At 40.5% G+C, this 22,011-nt stretch overlaps 1 protein-coding gene across 1 annotated transcript in view; it reads left to right on the plus strand.

Moving 5' to 3' along the window:
• The window catches only part of PRPF6 (pre-mRNA processing factor 6), a gene marked incomplete in the record, with an annotated part of 1,570,595 nt that overhangs the window by 935,540 nt on the left and 613,044 nt on the right, over positions 1-22,011 (plus strand). The window contains 1 exon segment of the mRNA XM_044089883.1: positions 16,866-17,042. Within this exon segment, the coding sequence (XP_043945818.1) occupies positions 16,866-17,042 (177 nt within the window).

Genomic DNA, 22,011 nt, shown 5'->3' on the forward strand with positions numbered 1-22,011 from the left:
GCAACTTGGAGTTCAGTGCACACCTTCACCAAGCACCATCACTTACCTTTATATTCTAAGACTAGAGCTGGCTTTGCCACTGCAGTTCTGCAGGGCCTACTAGCTTCTCCAAACCCTGTTTAACTCCACCACCCATCCTTAGCTTTGGGATTCAACCCAAGTGTGATGACTGCAGCAGTGTAACACGATGAACATAGTACAGTTTTGTACCTACCATAAATGTAGATGTTCGAGTGTTCACACTGCTGCAGTCCAGGTTACCCTCCCTCCATCCCCTCTGAACTAGCTGAACTTTTCTATACCTTTCTATCTGATACAACCTTTGTGGTGTATTTGCTTGTAACTGAAGGTATTCTTGGTATTTTCTGTACATGTTTTATTGGCAATATGTATTGCCCACCTACTAGGGGGCACCTGACATCTGGGGCAAGAAAAACTGAAGAAAATGGCGTCTGATGCCTCGTGTATATACCCCTGCCGCACTGACGTCAGGGAAGAAGCGACAGCAACTGATGCCGGACCAAGACTTTGGAACTCTGGCCGACTGCGGGACTGCCTGACGGCAGGATAACCCGTGTGTGATGACTGCAGCAGTGTGAACACTCTAACATCTACATTTATGGTAGGTACAAAACTGTACTTTTTGCAAATAGTAGTGAAAGATAAGAGAGGAGGGATTTTAAACAATCAAGTGGAACGGGTAGAGCTGAAGTGGATTTTAAAGCTGCAAGCGCATGTATTTCCAGGCTTGAAAAATTATGCATGTATAAAACCAGAGCTGAAAGCTCACCCTCTTTAAATTAATTTACTATTGAATTTTAAGTAATTGGTTTATTAAAACTTTTAATTAATATATTAACTGAGTTTAAATTACTTAATTGATGTGGTTTGACTATTTAAAGTGTGTGCATTTGAGTACATTTTTATTGAAGACTTGAGAAAGCGTAATGTTTTACGTGAAAGCGCTTGTCTAAAATTAAAACAACTTTTCTTTTAAGCCGTGGTGGTCATCTGGATTTTTTTGCTTCATTTCTGGTTTGGATCCGTGGATGATCTTTGGACTCTTGTTGGTAATTTGTGTTTTTGAATATTTGGGAAGAAGAAAATATCATCATTGGGTTTTGGCAGTCAATCATCTTGAAAGCCAGAAGCCAGTAGGTTATGATGTTGGCAGTCTATTCTCTACGTACATTGTTTACATTGCAGCTTTTTCCTCGTGTTCATTTTAGGTATACATAGTTATTAAATGGAAACGTGCTGCTTTACAGAGCAGCCTGTCAGGTGCTAAAAACTGGACTTTTACAGTACATGTCCAGAAAACATTTAATTATAGATGGGTGCCCATAACAAAAAGAAACAAGACAAAGGACTGCTATTTATCAAGGAGGAAAAGAGACACAGTTACTGTGTAAATGTCATCTCAACAAACATTACCAGACATTTGTAAACCAAAAGGAGCAAAACTAAGTGAACTGGATGACCAGGAAAAAGTAAAATTTTTTGAGCGCTTTCGTCAATTTTTAACTATGACTTCTTCCGAATAAAATCAAGTTACACACTGAATCGTGTATAACCAGTGCAATAAATCAATTAAAAAACTGTAAAAAGTACATCCACTTTTAAAGGTACAGGCTCCCTTAATACATTTTGCTGACAAGTCATGTAAATTTTGACCATAGGTGTTATATTTCTTTATAACTATATTTTCAAAACCAAGAACAAATAAAATCAGTAACATTCTGTCATGGTTGTAAAAGACATGGAATATTTAAATGCAAAAGTCTGCTTTTAATTTAAAAAAACTGCTAAGTGAAACCATATCATTAAGCCCTGGGCTAGTGATGCATTGACCCTCAATTGCCATAATAGTTCTTTATACTCCAATAAATGGTCAATAGGGCCACCCCTTTCGTCTATGATGATCTGTTCAAGAACTATAAACTTGAAATAGTCACCTGGGTTGAAGGGTGATATATTTGGCTAATGCATTTGTAATGTTACATTTATCTATATCATAAATATGTTGATAAATGCAGGTTCTAAAAGCATTTTTGGTTTTTCCGATATAGAAGCACATACAAGTCTGACAAATGCTGGCATAAATGACTTTTTTACTACCACAGTTGTATTTCTGAAATAATCTAACCCATCCATAACCTTTAAGTAAAACCCTCTCTCCCTCTAATATGTGCTTACACTGCGTGCACTGCCCACATTTAGTGATTTTTCTGAGTCTACCGGTGGTACTACTAAATGGATAGGTTAGATTATTTCAGAAATATTAGTTAGAGACAATGATAAAAAGTTTGTAGCATTGCAAGACACTGTTAGCAAACTTGATGCCACTGTGAAAATGTTAATTTTGTGTTAAACTGAATGAATACAACACTGTTTTTGTTAACATTGGTAACATTTTAGTTAAGATAAAGGAGAAAAAGTCTAGAAAGTTAATAAGGGATGCCCAGGATTATGAAGGAGGTCAAGCTTATCCATTAGTTAAAGTACATAACAATGCTGGTGACAACAACTTTAATAACATTAATGAAGTCAATGGTGAGGAAATTAATGATGAAAATGAATATCAAAGTGACACCACCCCAGGTCCCATCCCTTTAGGACAACCCTTACGGAGGTCAGAGAGAATTCGAGAACAGAATCACCAGTACTGGAGTCCTCAGAATACACCATATCAGGAGGAAATACACAACCCACAACAGTACAATCAAGGACGGGGGAGGGGGAGATGAGGGAACTGGCAATAAATTATAATATGTTGCCTAACAATGAAGAGGCAGTTATTTTTGTCAATGACCAAAATGACTTTAAAATTTACAACGTAAGTAGTGTCACAGTTACCAAGGATTGGGCAAACCTGTTTGAGAGAGGTCTTAACTTTGTACCCTCCAAACATTTTAACATAGAAAAAACTTTGCTTGACATTATGATTTTCACCAGAAAATTTAATTTTAGTGCCACTATGGGTGGAGAAGCAAATAGAAATACTACCATTACTTACTTACTTGTAAAAAGGCAAGTGTAAGTAACCCTCCTTTACATCTCACTATACAATTGTACCAAAAGATTAGTATGAATGACATTAGACAACTTTCTAAAAATTGGAATTCAAATTCATTACACAATTTAACCAAAGAGGAAACCATACTCCTCGATAATATATCTAATAATAAAGCCATTCGAGTCATGAAACCAGACAATGGAGGTAGTCTTGTGGTCATGGGCCAGGACAGGTACATAGAAAACATGTTAGGACATTTATTTGTGGAAGGGTACCAGCAGATTTCCCGTAATGAACTTAACATCTCATATAGACATATGGACATGGTTCTTATGGATCTACTTTTGAATGACCAGATATCAGAAGTAGAATTTAACTATTGTACACAAAACAACCCCAGGATCCCAACAATATTTGGGATACCTAAGATTCACAAGAACATCTTGCATCCACCTTCAAGACCTATTGTGGACGCAAAAGGGTCCAAGACTTTAACTATAGCCAAATATATAGACCTCCAGTTAAAGAACTGTCTGGGGTCTTTTTCTCATATCATCAGAGACTTATGAGATTGTTTGAAAAAAAATCAAACAGGAATATTTCAGTGATGACCTCATAGGTTTATAGGTAGGTACTAGGCTATTGGCCCTAGGGCCTATATAAGCTTAGCCAAATGGTACCCTGGCTTTTCCACCCAAGAAAATTATTTTCCTGTGCCCCTGTCAAGCAGAGCCACAGAAGTGATCCCCGGGGTGAATTTCCTATCTCCCATCCAATCATCAAGATTTTTCTTGAAGAGTGCTATTGAGGAGCTTTGTTTGATATAGATAGGTAGTTTATTACAGAGTATGGGAAGTCTCTGGGACAGGAATCTATCCCTCCGGCATGTTCTGTTTATTGTGGTGACAAGGTTTAGGTCCCTAGAGCATGTAGCTCAGAGGGCTTGGGATTTCTTTATGTGGAGCATGTCCAACAGCTCTGGGTTTGACATAGCTTTATATGTTAGGCAGAGATCGCCTCTGAGTAGGCAATATGCGACAGAGTATTTTATATTTTATATATTTTTGTATTTTCAAAACAACTGATGTCAAGGACTTTAGTGTCATTCCCCACAAAGACAGCATTTAAATGTTTTATGACTTCTTATGTCAACAGACCAAGTTTTCACACACCAAAATACTTACATTAAGGACATTAATGGAACTTGTGTTGGAGAACAGTTTTTTGACTTTCAAAGGTCATTTATTTAAACAAACCACAGGGGGAAGCTATAGGGGCAGCGTGTGCACCAGTTTTTGCCAACATTGTTTTGACTCCGTGGGAACTGTCCCAAGTTTTTTCATCTTCAGTGATGTCCCATTGTAAGTTTTACGGTCGTTACCTGGATGACGTCCTCATTGTTTGGGATGGAGACCGTGACCAGTTGCAAGAATTCCTACTGTTCCTCAATTTGAGCGCTACATTCCCCAAATTCTCCATGGAAATGAATTCTGACTCCATTAGTTATTTAGACATCAGAATTAGCAAAGACTACATCAGTAGCGTATTCTTCTCCACCATCTATCGCAAACCTACATACTCGAACTCCCTTCTCCATTTTGAGAGTGGGCACCCTGTGCATCAAAAAAGATCCTTAGTCAAAGGCCAGGGGGTGAGACTAGCCCACATGGTTAGCAGTATAGAAGATTTCCAGAAGGAAAGGGATGTTTTATTGAGTATGCTTTTAAGAAGAGGATATCCGAAAGAATTTGTTGCACCTTTGTTGGAAGAAGTTACTAAAAAGATATTAGAGGGACATTTCTGTCACTTGCTCTGATAGTGTAACCGCTATTTTATTGAAACTAAAGTGCATCTTCCTCCCCTTCTCTCTACCATTGTTCCTTTAGCTCTACATCTCAATAATATATATATACTGAAAGGGAATCCAGCAACTGTCCACCCTCCTCCCAGATCCTGTGCCCTGCATAAACGTGGGCTCCAAGCAGAAAATGTTTTTGAAAGCTCTGTGAAGTATGCAATATAACTTTCTGTATGTCCAGCAAGCCTAATTGAATGCTGCATTTGCTGGAAGTTGTAGCCCCTGTAAGCATGCTACCACGGAAGGCACTATTCTTAGCTTTCCACCCCACCAGAAATACAATCCTTCTGACTACTTAGTCCTGTTCTACCTAGATTTTTCAATTATTAACTTCATTGCTTCTTTTAGGCTGCAGAAAACTTTTAAAAGAGGACGTTAACTTCACCAAGCGGTTTTTACTTTGTCTGTAAAGACGACAGCCTAAACATTATACAATATAGTGAAGCCTAAAACAATAGTTTACTAAAGCTAATCTGACTGATTGTTTTTTGTTGCATTATCCCTACCGAGAGTGCTGCCCCGCTCCGTTCACCCTCGCTACGCTCGGGCTCACTATGCTCCCCTCCCATCCCCATTCCCACCCTCCCCCATATCATTTCCTTTATACCTAACCACAACATAGTCCCTCCTCCCTACTTCCTTTTCCTGACTTACCAACTCCTGCCAAAATGTCCTCCCCATACACCCTCACATACTAATACTTCTAGCATTTCCTTACTTCTAAATACACAAACTACATCATGCTTAACAAAACTCAAGTCTTACTCCTGCTAGCTTTTACTGTACACTCTCTCACACCTTACCTCCTATCACACTCACCTACTTTCACCTCAATTCCACCACACTAATCAAACAACTGTCTTCATTACTACTCCTCAACAAAACCAAACAATCAGCCCGTCCATCCTCCCCCCCCCCACTCACTGCCTTTCCTAAAATAAAAATATCTCCTCAACCACCCATCCCCATCAAACCAAAAGTAAAGTACCACCTATTTACTCAACTATTTAATTGCAACCTCCTACTTCTATCTGATGATATCCATCCCAATCCAGGCCCTACTGGCTATGCCCAGAGCAGTACCCAAAGTACACCTAATCCTACCCACCTTTCTCTCTTAAAAAATCTACTCAATTAATCTCAGGAGTATTGTTAATAAAACACACGATTTCCACGCCTGGGTAGCTATAGAAAAACCCAACATAGTCTCCCTAACAGAGACTTGGTTAAAACCCAATATTCAAGACAGCATCATCCCTCCCCGGATACAACATCCTTTGACAAGATCGTCAAAAGAAAAAAGGTGGAGGTGTAGCCATCCTCTACTCTGACCTCCTCACCATAACTAGCCTTGAAAGCCCCCTCCCTTCCTTTTCAACAGCCGAACTCTTACTAGCAAACTTCAAACCTCAACAACTTTACCACCATAACTATAGTAGCCATTTACAATCCCCCCAGGAGATAACACTAGCATACTCAAAAATATCTTATCCTACATATCACAGACCTTAAATAAAGAAACCATCATATTAAGTGATGTAAACATTGACTGGCTCTCTCTCCAGATGCCAAATTCACCATCTTCTATTAACTTATATGGGTTCAAACAATTAATCACTGCTCCAACCTATATCAATAAATCTCATACCTCCACCTCCCTCCTCGATTGGGTCCTAGTCTCCCATCCACAAAACTACCATAATCCCCAGACACTCCCTAATGTTCTCAGTGACCACTGCCCTGTGACAGTAACTAGATACTCACCCCTTTTTAGCAAAATTTACAAGTATATTACTACTCGCAAACTTAAAACCTTCTGCCTCAACACCTTTTTAGACACACACTCTAAAATCAACTGGTCACATCTAAAGACCCTCCCCCTCGATGACGCTGTCCTCTCATTCAACACCATCTTCCTTGACATCTTAAACTCCCATGCTCCTCTCTGCAGTCAGAGTCAAATCCAAAACAGCCCCCTGGCTATCTAAAACAACCCAAACCCTTATGAAAAACCGAGATCATTACCATCATCTTTCGGCTTTTCCCGTTAGGGTTCGCCACAGCGGATCATCTCTTTCCATTTCTTCCTATCCTGTGCATCTTGCTCTGTCACACCAACCGCCTGCATGTCCTCTCTCACCACGTCCATAAACCTTATCTTAGGCCTTCCTCTTTTCCTCTTACCTGGCAGCTCCATCCTTAGCATCTTTGTCCCAATATACCCATCATCCCTCCTCAGCACATGTCCAAACCAACGCAATCTTGTCTCTCTTGCTTTGTCTCCAAACTGTCCAACATGAGCTGACCCTCTAATATACCGATTCCTAATCCTATCCATCCTAGTCACACCAAGTGCAAATCTTAGCATCTTTAACTCTGCCACATCCAGCTCGGACTCCTGCCTTTTTGTCAATGCCACTGTCTCCAACCCATATAACATAGCTGGTCTCACTACTGTCTTGTAGACCTTGCCTTTCACTTTTACTGGTACCCGTCAGTAACAAATCACTCCTGACACTCTTCTCCACCCATTCCACCCTGCCTGTACTCTCTTCTTCACCTCTCTTCCACATTCACCATTACTCTGAACTGTTGATCCTAAGTACTTAAACTCGTCCACCTTTACCAACTCTACTCCCTGCAATCCTCACCATTCCTCTACTCTCCCTCTCATTTACACACATGTATTCTGTCTTAGCCCTGCTGACCTTCATTCCTCTGCTCTCTAGAGCATATCTCCACCTCTCCAGAGTCTCATCAACCTGATTCCTACTCTCACTACAGATCACAATGTCATCTGCAAACATCATAGTCCACGGGGCCTCCTGTCTAATCTCATCTGTCAACCTGTCCATCACCACTGCAAATAAGAAAGGACTCAGAGCTGATCCTTGATGTAATCCCACCTCCACCTTAAACAGATCTGTCACTTCCACTGCAGTCCTCACCACTGTCACACTACCCTCGTACATATCCTGTACCACTCTTACATACTTCTCTGCCATGCCCGACCTCCTCATACAGTACCACAACTCTTCTCTAGGCACCCTGTCATATGCTTTCTCCAAGTCTACAAAGACACAATGCAACTCCTTCTGACCTTCTCTGTATTCCTCCAATAACACTCTCAGAGCAAGCATCGCATCTGTAGTGCTCTTTCCTGGCATGAAACCATACTGCTGATCACTAATCATCACCTCCCTTCTTAACCTAGCTTCTACTACTCTCTCCCATAACTTCAATCTGTGACTGATCAATTTTATCCCTCTGTAGTTACTGCAGCTCTGCACATCACCCTTATTCTTAAAGATAGGTACCAAAACACTTTTTCTCCACTCCTCAGGCAACATCTGACTTTCCAAAATTTCATTAAACAATCTAGTTAAAAATTCCACTGCCATTTCTCCTAAGCACCTCCATGCTTCCATTGGGATGTCATCTGGGCCAACAGCCTTTCCATTCTATCTGTTTCACTTCCTGATTCACTATCCCCACATCATCCAACCTTCTCTCTCTCTAATTCTCTTCATTCATCAGCCTCTCAAAATACTCTTTCCATCTACTCAACACACTCTCCTGTCTTGTGAGTACCTTTCCCTCACTATCCTTTATCATCCTTACTTGCTGCACATCTTTCCCAGCTTTGTCCCTCTGTCTAACCAGGTCCTTTTCTCCCTCTTTAGTGTCCAGTCTCTCATACAGCTCTCCATACGCCTTATCCTTAGCTTTTGCCACCTCTCTCTTTGCCATGTGCCTCATCTCCTTATATTCATGTCTACTTTCTTCATCTCTTTGACAATCCCACTTCTTCTTCGCCAGTCTCTTCCTCTGTATACTCTCCTGTACTTCCTCATTCCACCACCAGGTCTCCTTGTCCTCCTTCCTCTGTCCAGATGTCACACCAAGTACCTTTCTAGCAGTCTCCCTTACTAGTTCTGCTGTAGTTACCCAGCTGCACTGCCTCCCAGTGCCTGTCTTAACTCTTCCCTAAACTCCACTTCACTGTCACCCTCTTTTAACTTCCACCATTTAATCCTTGGCACTGCTTTCGCACTCCTCCTCCTCTTCTTGATCTCCAACGTCATCCTACAGACCACCATTCTATGCTGTTTAAGTACACTTTCCCCTGCCACCACTTTACAGTCTCCAATCTCCTTCAGACTGGCCCTCCTACATAGGATATAATCCACCTGTGTGCATCTTCCTCCACTCTTGTACGTCACCCTATACTCCTCCCTCTTCTTAAAATACGTATTCACCACAGCCATGTCCATCCTTTTCGCAAAATCCACAGTCATCTGACCTTCTGCATTCCTCTCCTTAACACCATACCTACCCATCACTTCCTCACCCCCTCTGTTCACTTCACCAACATGCCCATTAAAGTCAGCTCTAATCACTAGTCTCTCACCCTTGGGTACACTCACCACAACTTCATCCAACTCGCTCCAAAATTTCTCTTTCTCATCCATCCCACACCCAACCTATGGAGCATATGCACTAACAACATTCATCATTACACCATCAATTTCGAGCTTCGTAAACATCACTCTGTCAGACACTCTCTTCACGTCTAAAACACTCTTGGCATATTGTTCCTTTACTATAACCCCTACCCCATTTCTCCTGCCATCCACACCATAATAGAACAATTTGAACCCATTTCCTAAACACCTGGCCTTACTTCCCTTCCATCTGGTCTCTTGCACGCACAATATATCAACCTTCCTTCTCTCCATCATATCAGCTAGCTCTCTTCCTATACCAGTCATACTGCCAACATTCAAAGTTCCTACCCTCACTGCTACACTCCTAAGCTTCCTCCTCTCTTCCTGCCTTCGGGCATGCCTTCGCCCTCCTCTTCTCCTTCAGCCAACAGTAGCCCAATTTCCGCCAGCACCCTGTTGGCTAACAGTACTGGTGGCGGTCATTGTTAACCCGGGCCTCGACCGATCCGGTATGGAAATATGACATTTTCGCGCCATAAGTTATGTGGCAGAATTTTAATGCTGGATGCCCTTCCTGACGCAACCCTCCCCATTTATCCAGGCTTGGGACCGGCATAAAGAAATGCACTAGCTTGTGCATCCCCAGTGGCTGGGTTATGAAAAACCGAGATAGAATCTGGAAATTATAGTCTAAAACTAAGACCCCCTCCATTCTCCAGACCTATAAAGAACAAAATTCATAAACTTGTACAACAAGACAAAAAGAACTTCTATAATAACCCTCCCTCTACCCTCAAATCCAATCCCAAAAAATTCTGGAGATCCATTAATCAAATATTACACCCTGGAAACCCCTCTCCTCCTAATCCCTGCCCACAAGACTCCCCTGAAGTAATAGCCTCCAAGTTTAATACTCATTTCATTGACTCAATTACCACCATAATTAATTCCCTCCCCAATAACGATAACATAAGCAGTCACACAAGCCCCTCCCCCCATCCAAACCCTCCAATCTACTTCTCCCTCAAAACAGTCTCTAGGAGCTACATAAAATCTCTACTCTCCAAACTCAAGCCCTGCTCACAATCAGCTGATGACCTCCCCTCAATTTTCCTACAAATTGCCTCTGAACCCCTCACCTACCCATTTACTATACTGGTAAACCGCTCCATATCTGAATGTTATATTCCTACAATCTGGAAAAAATTCTATACATTACCTATTCACAAAGGGGGAAAATCCTCAGATATAATTAGCTTTAGATCATTTGCCATACTGTCTTCTTAGAAAAATGTATACACAAACAAGTTATGCAATACATTCTTGCAGAAAACCTACTAACACTCACACAACATGATTTCCGCCCCAAACATAGTACAACCACTGCTTTAATATCCTTCACCAATACCATATCTCTTGCTAGGGACTCAAACAAACTTGCATCATGCCTCTTTCTGGACCTCTCCAAAGCCTTTGACACTGTCTCCCACCCCCTTCTCTTGGACAAACTAACCCAACTCAATTTCTCCTCTTCTACTATCTCTTCTCCAGTTATCTCGCCAACCGACAGCAATCAGTCAAATGGCTCTCAGCCTTATCCCCTCCCCTTACTGTACAAATGGGTGTACCCCAAGGCTCTATCCTTGGCCCATTACTTTTCAATATCTTCACCAATCTATTACACACCTCCTGTCCCCAGTCAACACTTGTACAATATGCTGATGACTCCACAGTGATCACCATTGCTGATAATCCTTTAGACCTATTCTCTACTACGCAGACTTCCTTCAATACCATAGAGACATGGCTTAGTAACAACAAATTAATACTCAACCCCAAGAAAACCAAACTCCTTCTCTTTCTTCCCAAAAACCTAACCAATCTTAAATCCTCATTTGCAATACAGTCCAGTAGCAATACCATTATAACACCTGAACCAAGTACTAGATTACTAGGAGTCACCATAGATGACCAGCTAAAGTTTGATTTACATGTAACCAGCTGTATTAAAACTACCCATCAGAAACTTGGACACCTTTATTGAAACAAGAAATACTTAACACTGCTAGGCAATCCTTTTCTCATACTTTTCTAACACCCACTCTCCTTTATAGCTGCCACCTACTTACCAATCTAAACTCATCTCTTCTCACCAAACTAGAAGCCACCTACAATAAGGTTGCCAGATTCGCTACCAATCTACCCTACAAATCTCACCATTGTGATTCTTTAAAGCAACGTAACTGGTTAGAATTCCCCCATCTTTTAAAATGCATCAACTTAAGATCATCACTTCTATCTTATATCAGTCTAACTACTGTCCCAACCTACTGTCTCCCACTATTACAACAAAATACACCCCTGCAAGGCGATTACGTAGCTCTGACAAAGACTTACTACTGATTCGTAAACCAAAGACCAAAATGGGATGCTTACTCTACAACTTTAACCCTGCCACTTCTTGGAACCAACTACCCCTAGAAATCAGATCACTTGATCATCCCAAACACTTCAAAACTGCTGTGCAAAAATATCTTATGGAAAACTGGTACTGCCACTGTAGTCATCCACCATGAATATTCCCTATCTTTTAACATCTACTTCTCCTCTCTCTACTCCCCCCTCACTCTCCTCTTCCTTCCTTCCCTCAGTCTCTTACTATCACCTACCTTAACATATGAAACTTATATCCACCAAATGTATAAATTAAATTGTTTAAAAATGTCTACTAAATCTTATAATGTTTTTTACTATGAATCTACGCATATGTATGTTTCTTTATACTCTGGATGTTAATTTCAAATAATTCTGAAACAAATGTTTTTATGTAATATTATATCAAAATTAAGGAGTTTTTCTCCCCGGGTCTCTGCTGAAAATGAGCCTTTGGCTCAGCCAGACCAACCTAGTCAACAAATGTAAAATAAAAAAAATAAATAAATAAAAATTATTAGGAATTGATATTACCAGATTGTGTGCACCATTGAAGAACAGTAACAACCAATACTGGTCATTTTCACAATGGGCTCATCCTCACATACACTCCACAGTTCCCACTGGTTCGGGGCATAGTTTTCAAAAACTGGTTCATCCTCAGTAGTGATGAAAGCATAGGTCAGAAGGTTGGTGAAGCCCCCATAGTGGTTTACAGAAAGGACACCAGCATCAAGAACATCCTTGAAAGAAATTCATTTAGTAGTACCACCGGTAGACTGGGAAAAATGACTAAATGTGGGCAGTGCACGCAGTGTAAGCACATATTAGAGGGAGACAGGGTTTTACTCAAAGGTTATGGATGGGTTAGATTATTTCAGAAATAGAATTGTGGTAGTAAAATAGTCATTTATGCCAGCATTTGTCAGACTTGTATGTGCTTCTTTATCAGAAAAAACAAAAATGCTTGTAGAACCCGCATTTATCAACATATTTTTGATGTAGATAAATGTAACATTACAAATGCATTAGCCTAACATATCACCCTTCACCCAGGTCACTATTTCAAGTTTATAGTTCTTGAACAGATCATCATAGATGAAAGGGGTGGCCCTATTGACCATTTACTGGAGTATAAAGAACTATTATGGCAATTCAAGGTCAATACCACCACTAGCCCAGGGCTTAATGATATAGTTTCACTTAGCAGTTTTTTAAAATTAAAAGCAGACTTCTGCATTTAAATATTCCATGTCTTTTTCAGCCATGACAAGAATGTTATTGATTTTATTTGTTCTTGGTTTTGAAAATATAGTTATAGAGAGATATAACACCTATGGTAAAAATTTACATGACATGCCAGCAAAATGCATTAAGGGAGCCTGTACCTTTAAAAGTGGATGTGCATTTTACAGTTTTTTAATTGATTTATTGCACTGGTTATATAAGACTCCGTGTGTAACTTGGTTTTATTCTGAAGAAATCATAGTTAAAAATTGACGAAAGCGCTCAATAAAATTTTACTTTTTCCTGATCGTCCAGTTCTCTTTGTATTACCAGACATTTGCATTCTGTAAATCCTGACCGTAGAAGTTTAGACTGTGGTTGCTAAAGAAAGGATTTTGTATTTTGGTAGCAACTTACAGGATTTTGTTTCTTTCTATTGCTAGGTGTCAGTAACGTAGCAAGAGTAATGTACTGCTGAAGTGTGTAGAGGATTCAGAACCAAAGCAATGCTGTTGTATTCAAGTGATGTCCTTCCATTTCACTGTTGCAGTATTCATTACAATAGGGATCCCCGCCAAGGGTGACCCGATGTTCAGCCAGTATACCAAAGCCTTTATGTTGATTTAAGGTGTGCTGTATGGCATACACTTGCTCCTTGTGTAGTGTAGGGCATAAAGTTGACATCTGGACTTACCATCCTGAGAACTTCTTTGCTTCCAGTCCGAATGCCATCACTTGATCATCAGTTTGAATGCCCATTCCTTTGCAGGTTCTCCAAGCTGTTGCAGAAAAGTGCCACTTTTTTTTTCATATACTTATGTTTCTTTTATTCTGGCTTGTGGGGGTTTCATGTCATCCAAGAAGGGTAAATACCAGTGTGGGAAACAATTCCCCATAAAGACTGCCACAAACAGTGTCTGTTTTGCCTTGGGGCATCGCTTGACCATATGTCCTCTTCTATCTGTCAGGCCTTTGTACCTAAAACCCTTCATAAAAGACTTGCTTCTTTGGTGCTCTAGCATGAAAACCGTGTCTTCCCTCTATCATGTCTTTTGCAAGAAGATGAACTTCCTGCTTTGTGGGACAGCTGTTACTGAAGAAGGTGGCCAAAAAACTTAGGGTGGAATCTTCTGCTGTTCTGGACTTCTCTCCCGAGGCAAGCAAATGCCCAGAGGTTCACCTGGCTTCATCTTTGGATTGCTCTGCTGCGACCGGGTTGGAGGCCAGCGGGGATCCAGCTTTTAGGATGTCCGAGGAGGTAGTACAAACGTCCTTTTCAGGCATTCAGGGAGAAACCATGGCTGATTATCTCTGAGGGGCCTAATGGTGTTTCTCAAATATTAGTCAGAGAAGAAGTTCCTGCTACCATTATTAAATGATGTATCGAGTCAGAGCCTTCCAAAGTTTATAAGGCGGACGTCCCATTGAAGGAAAAGCAAAAGACTAAACATATTTCTCCTGCTCCTAAGGATCCAGAGTGAATGGCAGGACTTCACTGAGGGCTTGCTTAGTGCCTTGATGGCATTGAAACCTCCTCAGGGAGTTTCTGTTCCAGACCCCCTTGTTCTTCTACTTCCCTTAAAAGATCCAGTGAACAGGATTCCACAGAGGAGGAGCTGGATTCAGATCAGGAATCTCTTGCTTACTCTTCTCAGATTCCCTCTCCTTTGGGCTGTGGATCAGAGGAAGGGGAATCTACCAGTCCTGATACTCCCTTTGAAGATAATCCCTTTGGGGACATGATGTCCAGGATGATGGAGTTCTTTAAATGGGATTGTACTCAGGTTTCTGAGATGTATAAAATATATTAAAAGTTGCTGCAGCTGGGATTCTCCTAAACCTTCTCTTTCTCCTGTTTGGCTGCCTTGTTGGATACATTTTTCAATACTTCTAAGGCAAAATGAAAACTCTAGCAAAGCTAGAACCTCTACTGAGTGACCTCCCAAACCTCTTGTATCAGAGGCACATGGGATATATGCAAATGATTCTTATGAACATCAGGTGTTTCAGCTAATTGGCGATTCTGAATGCCCATGACTTGTTTTGTCATTTTAATGGACAATTTCAGGCCAATAAAGCCAAACCCCACTAGCTGTGGATATGCATGTTTCGGCCTTGTTATGACCTCGTAAGCACAGCACAAGCAGAGTGTTTGACTAAGCATAAGAAACGCAGGGCTGTTGTACCCAGTTGATGTCCATTATCATTAGGGTCACTGCAAAAATATCCCAAAAAACAAAAGAGGTTTGGGAGGTTACTCAGTGGAGGTTCTAGCTTTGCTGGAGTTTTCATTTTGTTTTTACTGATTGGTTTTTCAGTGACCTTCTCACTTATTGTTTTAATACTTCTAAGGCTCCAGACGCTCAGCCCCCTGCTCCTAAGAAACCTGATAGATTCTATAGGGTGCTTGAGGACTGTAAATTTTTATACAAGTGTCCTTCTGCTGACCCTTGGCTGGGTCTATATTATATAGATGAAACTTCAAAATCTTGAACGTTCATATGAGCGGAAATACAGGAAATCGCTATTGTGGGGGGCTGTGCCCCCCACACCCCCTGCTAAATGTATATTCCAACTCGGAGATCACACTACAGTGAAGAAAGGGCACATTTTCTGATCTTCACTGTACCACAATCTCACAATAGCAATTACGAAGAATGGCATTTTCGACTTCTAAGCCATTCGAAATTTTGATTTTTTGTCGATCTAATAGGGAACCTTCTTGGCTTCAGCTTCAACCTTTGCCTGATGATATTAAGGTCAAGTTGATGGATGCCTGTCGTGATAATAAACACTTGTTTGGAGAAGCTGCTGCTGCTGTGTCCAAGTCCCTTTAGGATAAGGGCAAGGCTTTATAGGAAATTAAATGTTTGCTTCTCCTGTATCTAAATTTCAGAGAAACTAACCCAGTCATATCATACAATTTAATCATACAAGAGCTTTAATGATGGTAGAATATTATTGTCTGCCCATAGTTCTCAACCTCGTCATGTAAGAAATCCAGACAAAGCCTAAAATAATTGGGGGTCAAAGGGACAAAAGTAGGGACAGAGTTTAAATATTGCTCATACAAACTTAGAAAATTACTAGAATAACAGGTTTTATGATGGCGTTGATTTTCTGAGGGATATAATGTCTGAAACTCTTTGCTTACTTAGACCTGCATCCCCTCCATCCTTCCATGTTGATTACTTTCACAGTTCACTATCTTGTAGGTCCTGAGCTCTTACTCCTTCAGATTATAAAGATGGTGCACTTCAACGGCCTCTTTACAGTCCATTACCTCCAAATTGTTTAACATTGAGTTATTGTAATCAACATTCTTTAATTGTGTTAGTTATACGTGTTGTAAGGATCCACCCTAAGAAGTCACAATTTTCTGTTGAATTAATTGTGGACCATTATTTTAGTAAAAAAGTGTTCCTTGAAATTATTTTACAATATTTTTGATTAAATATAGGGGTAAACCATTTACTAACTCCTTGCTTGTCTTTGTATTATGATGCACTTTGGTTGCTTTAACACATTTGATGCTTGCCGTTTTCTGCACTCACTTCTTAGGTCACTGGAAACTAGAAGTTTGCTTGCTTTCTACTTTCTTGTCTTTTAAACATATGTTTTACACTAGAGTTTGGAGTTATTTATGTTGCTTTTGAGATCATTTGATGCTTGTAGCCTTCCAAATTCCTCTTTGCTTGCCATAATGTAGCTGCTTAGCACTGTGTCAGCTGTGCATACTTTCTGTTAGAGTTATTCTTCTGATGCATTTTCCCAATTTGTGTTTTTGTACAGCCCAGGTGTATTTGGAAAAGAACCAGTAAGTTGTTTTGCATGCAGCAGATAAACTACAGCTCTTAAATAGTAGTTTTTCTTCCCCTCACAGGTGTTTATGAAGTCTGTAAAACTTGAGTGGGTGCTTGGGAACACCATGGGTGCATTGGATCTCTGTGAAGAAGCACTGAAACACTATGGTGATTTCCCCAAGCTGTGGATGATGAAGGGGCAAATTGAAGAACAAATGGGACAGCCTGACCTTGCACGAGATGCATACAACCAAGGGGTAAGAACCTTTAGAGTACTGTGAACAGGTTGTATTCTATAGACCTGTATTTGATTTGTGCAGCCTCCTTTTCACAAATATACTGTTTTGAGCATGTGACCGTGCAGAGGTATTAAATGCATGAGGTATATATAGCTTTATTTGTAATTAACCAGCTACAGTGATTGCATGTCATGTGATAAACTAATTGAAAGCTTGCAGAATTTTGGATATAGTCCATACCTCTCAACTGTCCAGATTTTCACAGAATGTACAGATTTTTGGCTCATATCTTTGGTCTGTTCCTCATACAGTTTGTGGCTTCTGGCAAATAACTGGGATGATCTGAGGATTGATGTCACTAAATAATGATATACATTTTAGTTTCAGACTTCAAATCCATCATAAAATTTATGTTAAAACAAATATTACTCTAGCAACTTTCTAAGTTTATAAGAGCAATATTTAAAATATGTTCCTATCTGTGTGCCTTTGTCTCCCCATTTTGTCGGGCTTTGTCCAGATTTCGTGCACTAAGAGGTTGAGAGATATGTATAGTGCACAAGGATTAACCAGGAGGTCTGAAAATGCACAGTGTGCTGAATTTCTGCTCGTCACTGAAGAAGAAGCTTTGAAGATATTTAAACCAATTTGCTTTGAAGAGGAGAAAAAAAACAAAAGAGCAGCATTTAAAGGTTCATGAATTGTTATGGATATAGAATTTGCAATCTGTTTGCCAGTTTACTTTACAGGACTTCAAAGCCTACAAAAACTGTAGATACTTTCATTACTTAGCTCAAAAGTAGAAAAACAAATATTGTCAATTCGGTGAGCATGAATAATTAATTTAATATGATGATGAATAATTTGTGGTTTAAGAAAAGATGAAACAAAGGGACAAGCTTTTGAGAGGAACTAGCCTGATGTTATCATAAGCTTAATATGTGTGTAGATCAAGTGAAAGTAGTAATGTACAGTTAAAAAAAAAACAGAGGAGAACGTTTGTAAAATAGTGTTCAGTACAGTCCAAAATTAGAAGTAATGAGCATGTCTTACAGAAGTAAAATGTATGCCATGTGACAGTTCATGGATGCCAAAGAACAGAGCATGTAGTTTTAATTATGTTTAATGTACTAGGTGCAACTGCAAGCATGAGAGGCAGCCTTGTTCTGCATTATGTAGCCTTGCTCAGTTTGTAGTAGAAAGGATATTTTGCTTTGATATGTAAAACCAAAATTAAGCATGTTCACAAATTGACTTGAGCAGATGATAGAAAAGATTTGATAGTGAAATCTGAAAATAGTTTTGGGGCACTGAGACAAGAATGCATATCAATTTGTTGGAAATGGGACACTAGACAGAATGAAGAATTTGGGGTACTTGTGTATTATCGCAACCAGATTTTAGCGATAATACCACTTGCTTCCCGATATCGAAATCTGTGTTGTACATATGTCAGGAAATCTCTTTTCTTTCACAGTGAAGGTTGTTTTAAGAAGGGTTGTCGAGAACAATGGAGAAAGTTAGTGTGTCACTGTGGCTGTGTACACTTTACTGCCAGCATTTGTGGCGCTGTCTCACTTGAGTATTAATGGTGCTTCCAGCTGCAACAACAGTAACTTTTCCTGGTGTTTTTGATAACCCTTCTTAAAACCACCTTCACTCAAAACACTCCTTTTTTTCTCCTCCTTGTCAAAATGTGTGTCACGATACATGGTTTCCATTCAATATGACTCCAGATGATGAGGAAGCATCCCTCTGTGTGTTTTAATCCCAGAAACACATCTTAAAGTAAGCAAAATACTGTGTTGTACGAGTCTCAGGAAACCAATGACACAGCTATGATACCTGAAACCCAAATACGATTACAGCTGTAGGAAGCTGGAGTCACAGGTGGCAAAAATGGCAGACATATAACACTGTCTGTGACACTCATTCATAGTTCTGCAGTTGTGTGCCTGGGTCAGGCATAGAAGTATATCGTCATGCCTGACCCAAGCACTCTAATTTTGTGAATAGCTTTAAAGCATCCTTCACTAGTGCCCCATACAATGGGTCATCCTTGTTTGGATTCCCAAGTGAAAGACAAGTTACAGAAGAGTAATCAGAAAGGCAAGATAATTTCAGCTGCTAGGATTAAGTTTTCCATGCCAAAAAATAAGATTACATGGGAAATTTGATTCACAGAAGGTCAACAGCAACCCTTTGAGCAGTGATTAAATAGACATTCCTTCAGATGTGGGAGTTTTCCAAATGGTTTCCATCTCCTGAAGCAAAGGTAGTCCACAGAATCAGGGATTTTATAGCTGTCCCCTTGGAGACAACTAGAGAATCTCTGAGGACTTGCCCAACTGCCTCCCTCTGGAGGCATTAAGGGAGTAAATCTCCATCTGTATGTATGGGAGGCCATCACATAGAACAGTTAGAGGGGATCATATTTGGAGGCTGCAGGTTTCCTTTTCTTTCATCCTTGTAAGGCCATCTTATCATTGCTGGAGCCTTCCTGTGTCCTGACAGTGTGCCCTTCAAACTAACTGGAGGTATACAGAGCTGAGTATGTTTTTCTGGCACTTCAGAGTTGTGTACTGGTAATTGTTGTTTGACTAATTTTATATCATTGCTGGCTGACTTCAGAGTTGTGCATTATTTTTGCTTCACTGTATCGTTTTTCACATTTTTGCTGAAGGTGTTATTCCCCCCTCCCCCTATTTCTCTGTGTCTTAAGTTGGTATAACTGGTTTTACATACTGTGTGTTATCTGACTATCTCAAGGATTGCTTGCATAAAATTAGACCCTACTACTAACAGCCTGCATATCATTGCTGGAGCCTTCCTGTGTCCTGACAGAGTGCTCTTCAAACTATCTGGAGATATACAGAGCTGAGTATATTTTTCTGGCACTTCAGTGTTGTGTACTGGTAATTGTTGTTTGACTAATTTTATATCATTGCTGGCTGACTTCAGAGTTGTGCACTGTTATTTTTGCTTCACTGTATAGTTTTTCAGATCTCTGCTGAAGGTGTTGGTTTTCCCAAACCTATCCTCCCTATTCCTGTGTTGTTTAAATTAGGAGGCTTTTGGAGTTGCCCGCCCCCACTGTAGATTTGATCTGGGACACTCCCCCCAGTCCCATCTCTTTACTTCATTCTACCTAATAGACTCCTTCTGCACTTGTTTTTAGTAATTTTTAATTTAATTGCATTTTTTAAATTGTTTGGTCTAACATTGCTACATACTCGTGTGCTAGCTTGCACTGCATTTGATTTGTTTTTACTGCTGTTTTAGCTACTTTTCTGTGTGTATATATATATATATATATATATATATATATATATATATATATATATATATATACACACACACACACACATATATATACCTTTCCTGTAACTAGTGTAGTCCAGATTCAGATCTGCTCTGAGTTACAGCACAATGGCACTAAATATACAGACCCAACTGATATTGCCAACATCCTGGCAGATAAGTTCAGTGCTAACTTTACCCCCCTCTCACTCCCTAAAGAGCCCATCTCTATACCGGAAGAATGCAAAGTTCCTGTAATCACGGCTGCACAGGTAAAAACCACACTCACCAAAGCCAAGAACACAGCATCCATGGGGACCAGACAACATCCCAGGCTGCGTTCTACATGAACTATAGAACGAACTGGCATCCCACCTAAGTACCATGTTCAATCATAGCCTCACCTCAGGCTTTGCACCTGCTGAATGGTGCACAGAGACGATTATCCCACTCCATAAGGGGGGAGCCACCACAGACCCTGGGAACTACCGCCCCATTAGCCTGACGAGCCTGGTCTGCAAGGCCATGGAACGTATCATCATGGAACTTATAAACAAAGACATTGGTAATCTCCAAACTCTGGACCCCACCCAGTTCATGTTTGTAAAAGGCAGATCATGTCTCCTAAACCTGATAGACTTCTTTGAAGCAGTCACCAAAGCTGTAGACAAGGGTAAGGTGGTTCACACAGCCTGTCTAGATCTTGCCAAGGCTTTCAACGCCATCCCCCACTCTGGCATTATAGATAGACTCACTAAACTAGGTATAAATCCCTATGTCCCAAGATGGGTTGCCAACTGGCTCACTGACAAGAACCTCACTGTGAAAGTAGCAGACTCCAAATCTGACTTCAGACCATTGACAAGTGAAGTACCACAGGGTTCAGTCCTGGTCCTCTCCTGTTTGGTATCTACTCCTCTGAAGTGCAGGCTAATACAGAAGGTCTTTGGCTAACGAAGTTCGCAGATGACTGCAAACTAGGAGCCATAATCGAAACTCCTAACGATGTGGACATCCTACAAAAGGGCCTCACTGAGACGGATGCCTGGTGTCAAAGCCATGGCCTCAAGCTCAATGCCAAAAAGTGCATTGTCATCCCTTTTGGTAAAATCTCTGTACTCATGAACTACAATGTAGGCGGTAGTATACTTCACACCGAAAGTGTGATAAGAGACCTTGGGACACAGGTGGATAGTAGTCTCTCCTTTGATAATCACATCCCCACAGTAGTCAGGAAATCCTTCTACATGGCACACCTCATCACAAAAGGTTTCTCATCCAGAAAAAAAGAAGTCATTGTTCCCCTCTACTCATCACTCATTAGACCCATTATAGAGTACAACGCCCCTTTTGGTATGTACCCTCACAAGACATCTACAACAACTGGAAAGGCTGCAGAAATACCTCACAAAGAGGATTACCGGCCTCAAACAGATGCCCTAAGCAGACAGTCTCAAAAAACTCCAACTTTACTCCATCGCATATCGCCTACTCAGAGGTGATCTCTGCCTAACATACAAAGCTATGTCAAACCCAGAGCTGTTGGACATGCTCCACTTAAAGAAATCCCTCCGAGCTACTCACTCTAGGGACCTAAACCTTGTCACCACAATAAACAGAACATGCCGGAGGGATAGATTCCTGTCCCAGAGACTTCCCATACTCTGGGATAAACTACCTATCTGTA

This window comes from Protopterus annectens, chromosome 12.part0, assembly GCF_019279795.1.
Source record: "Protopterus annectens isolate FY-2018-M chromosome 12.part0, PAN1.0, whole genome shotgun sequence".
NCBI classification, from domain to species: Eukaryota; Metazoa; Chordata; order Ceratodontiformes; family Protopteridae; genus Protopterus; species Protopterus annectens.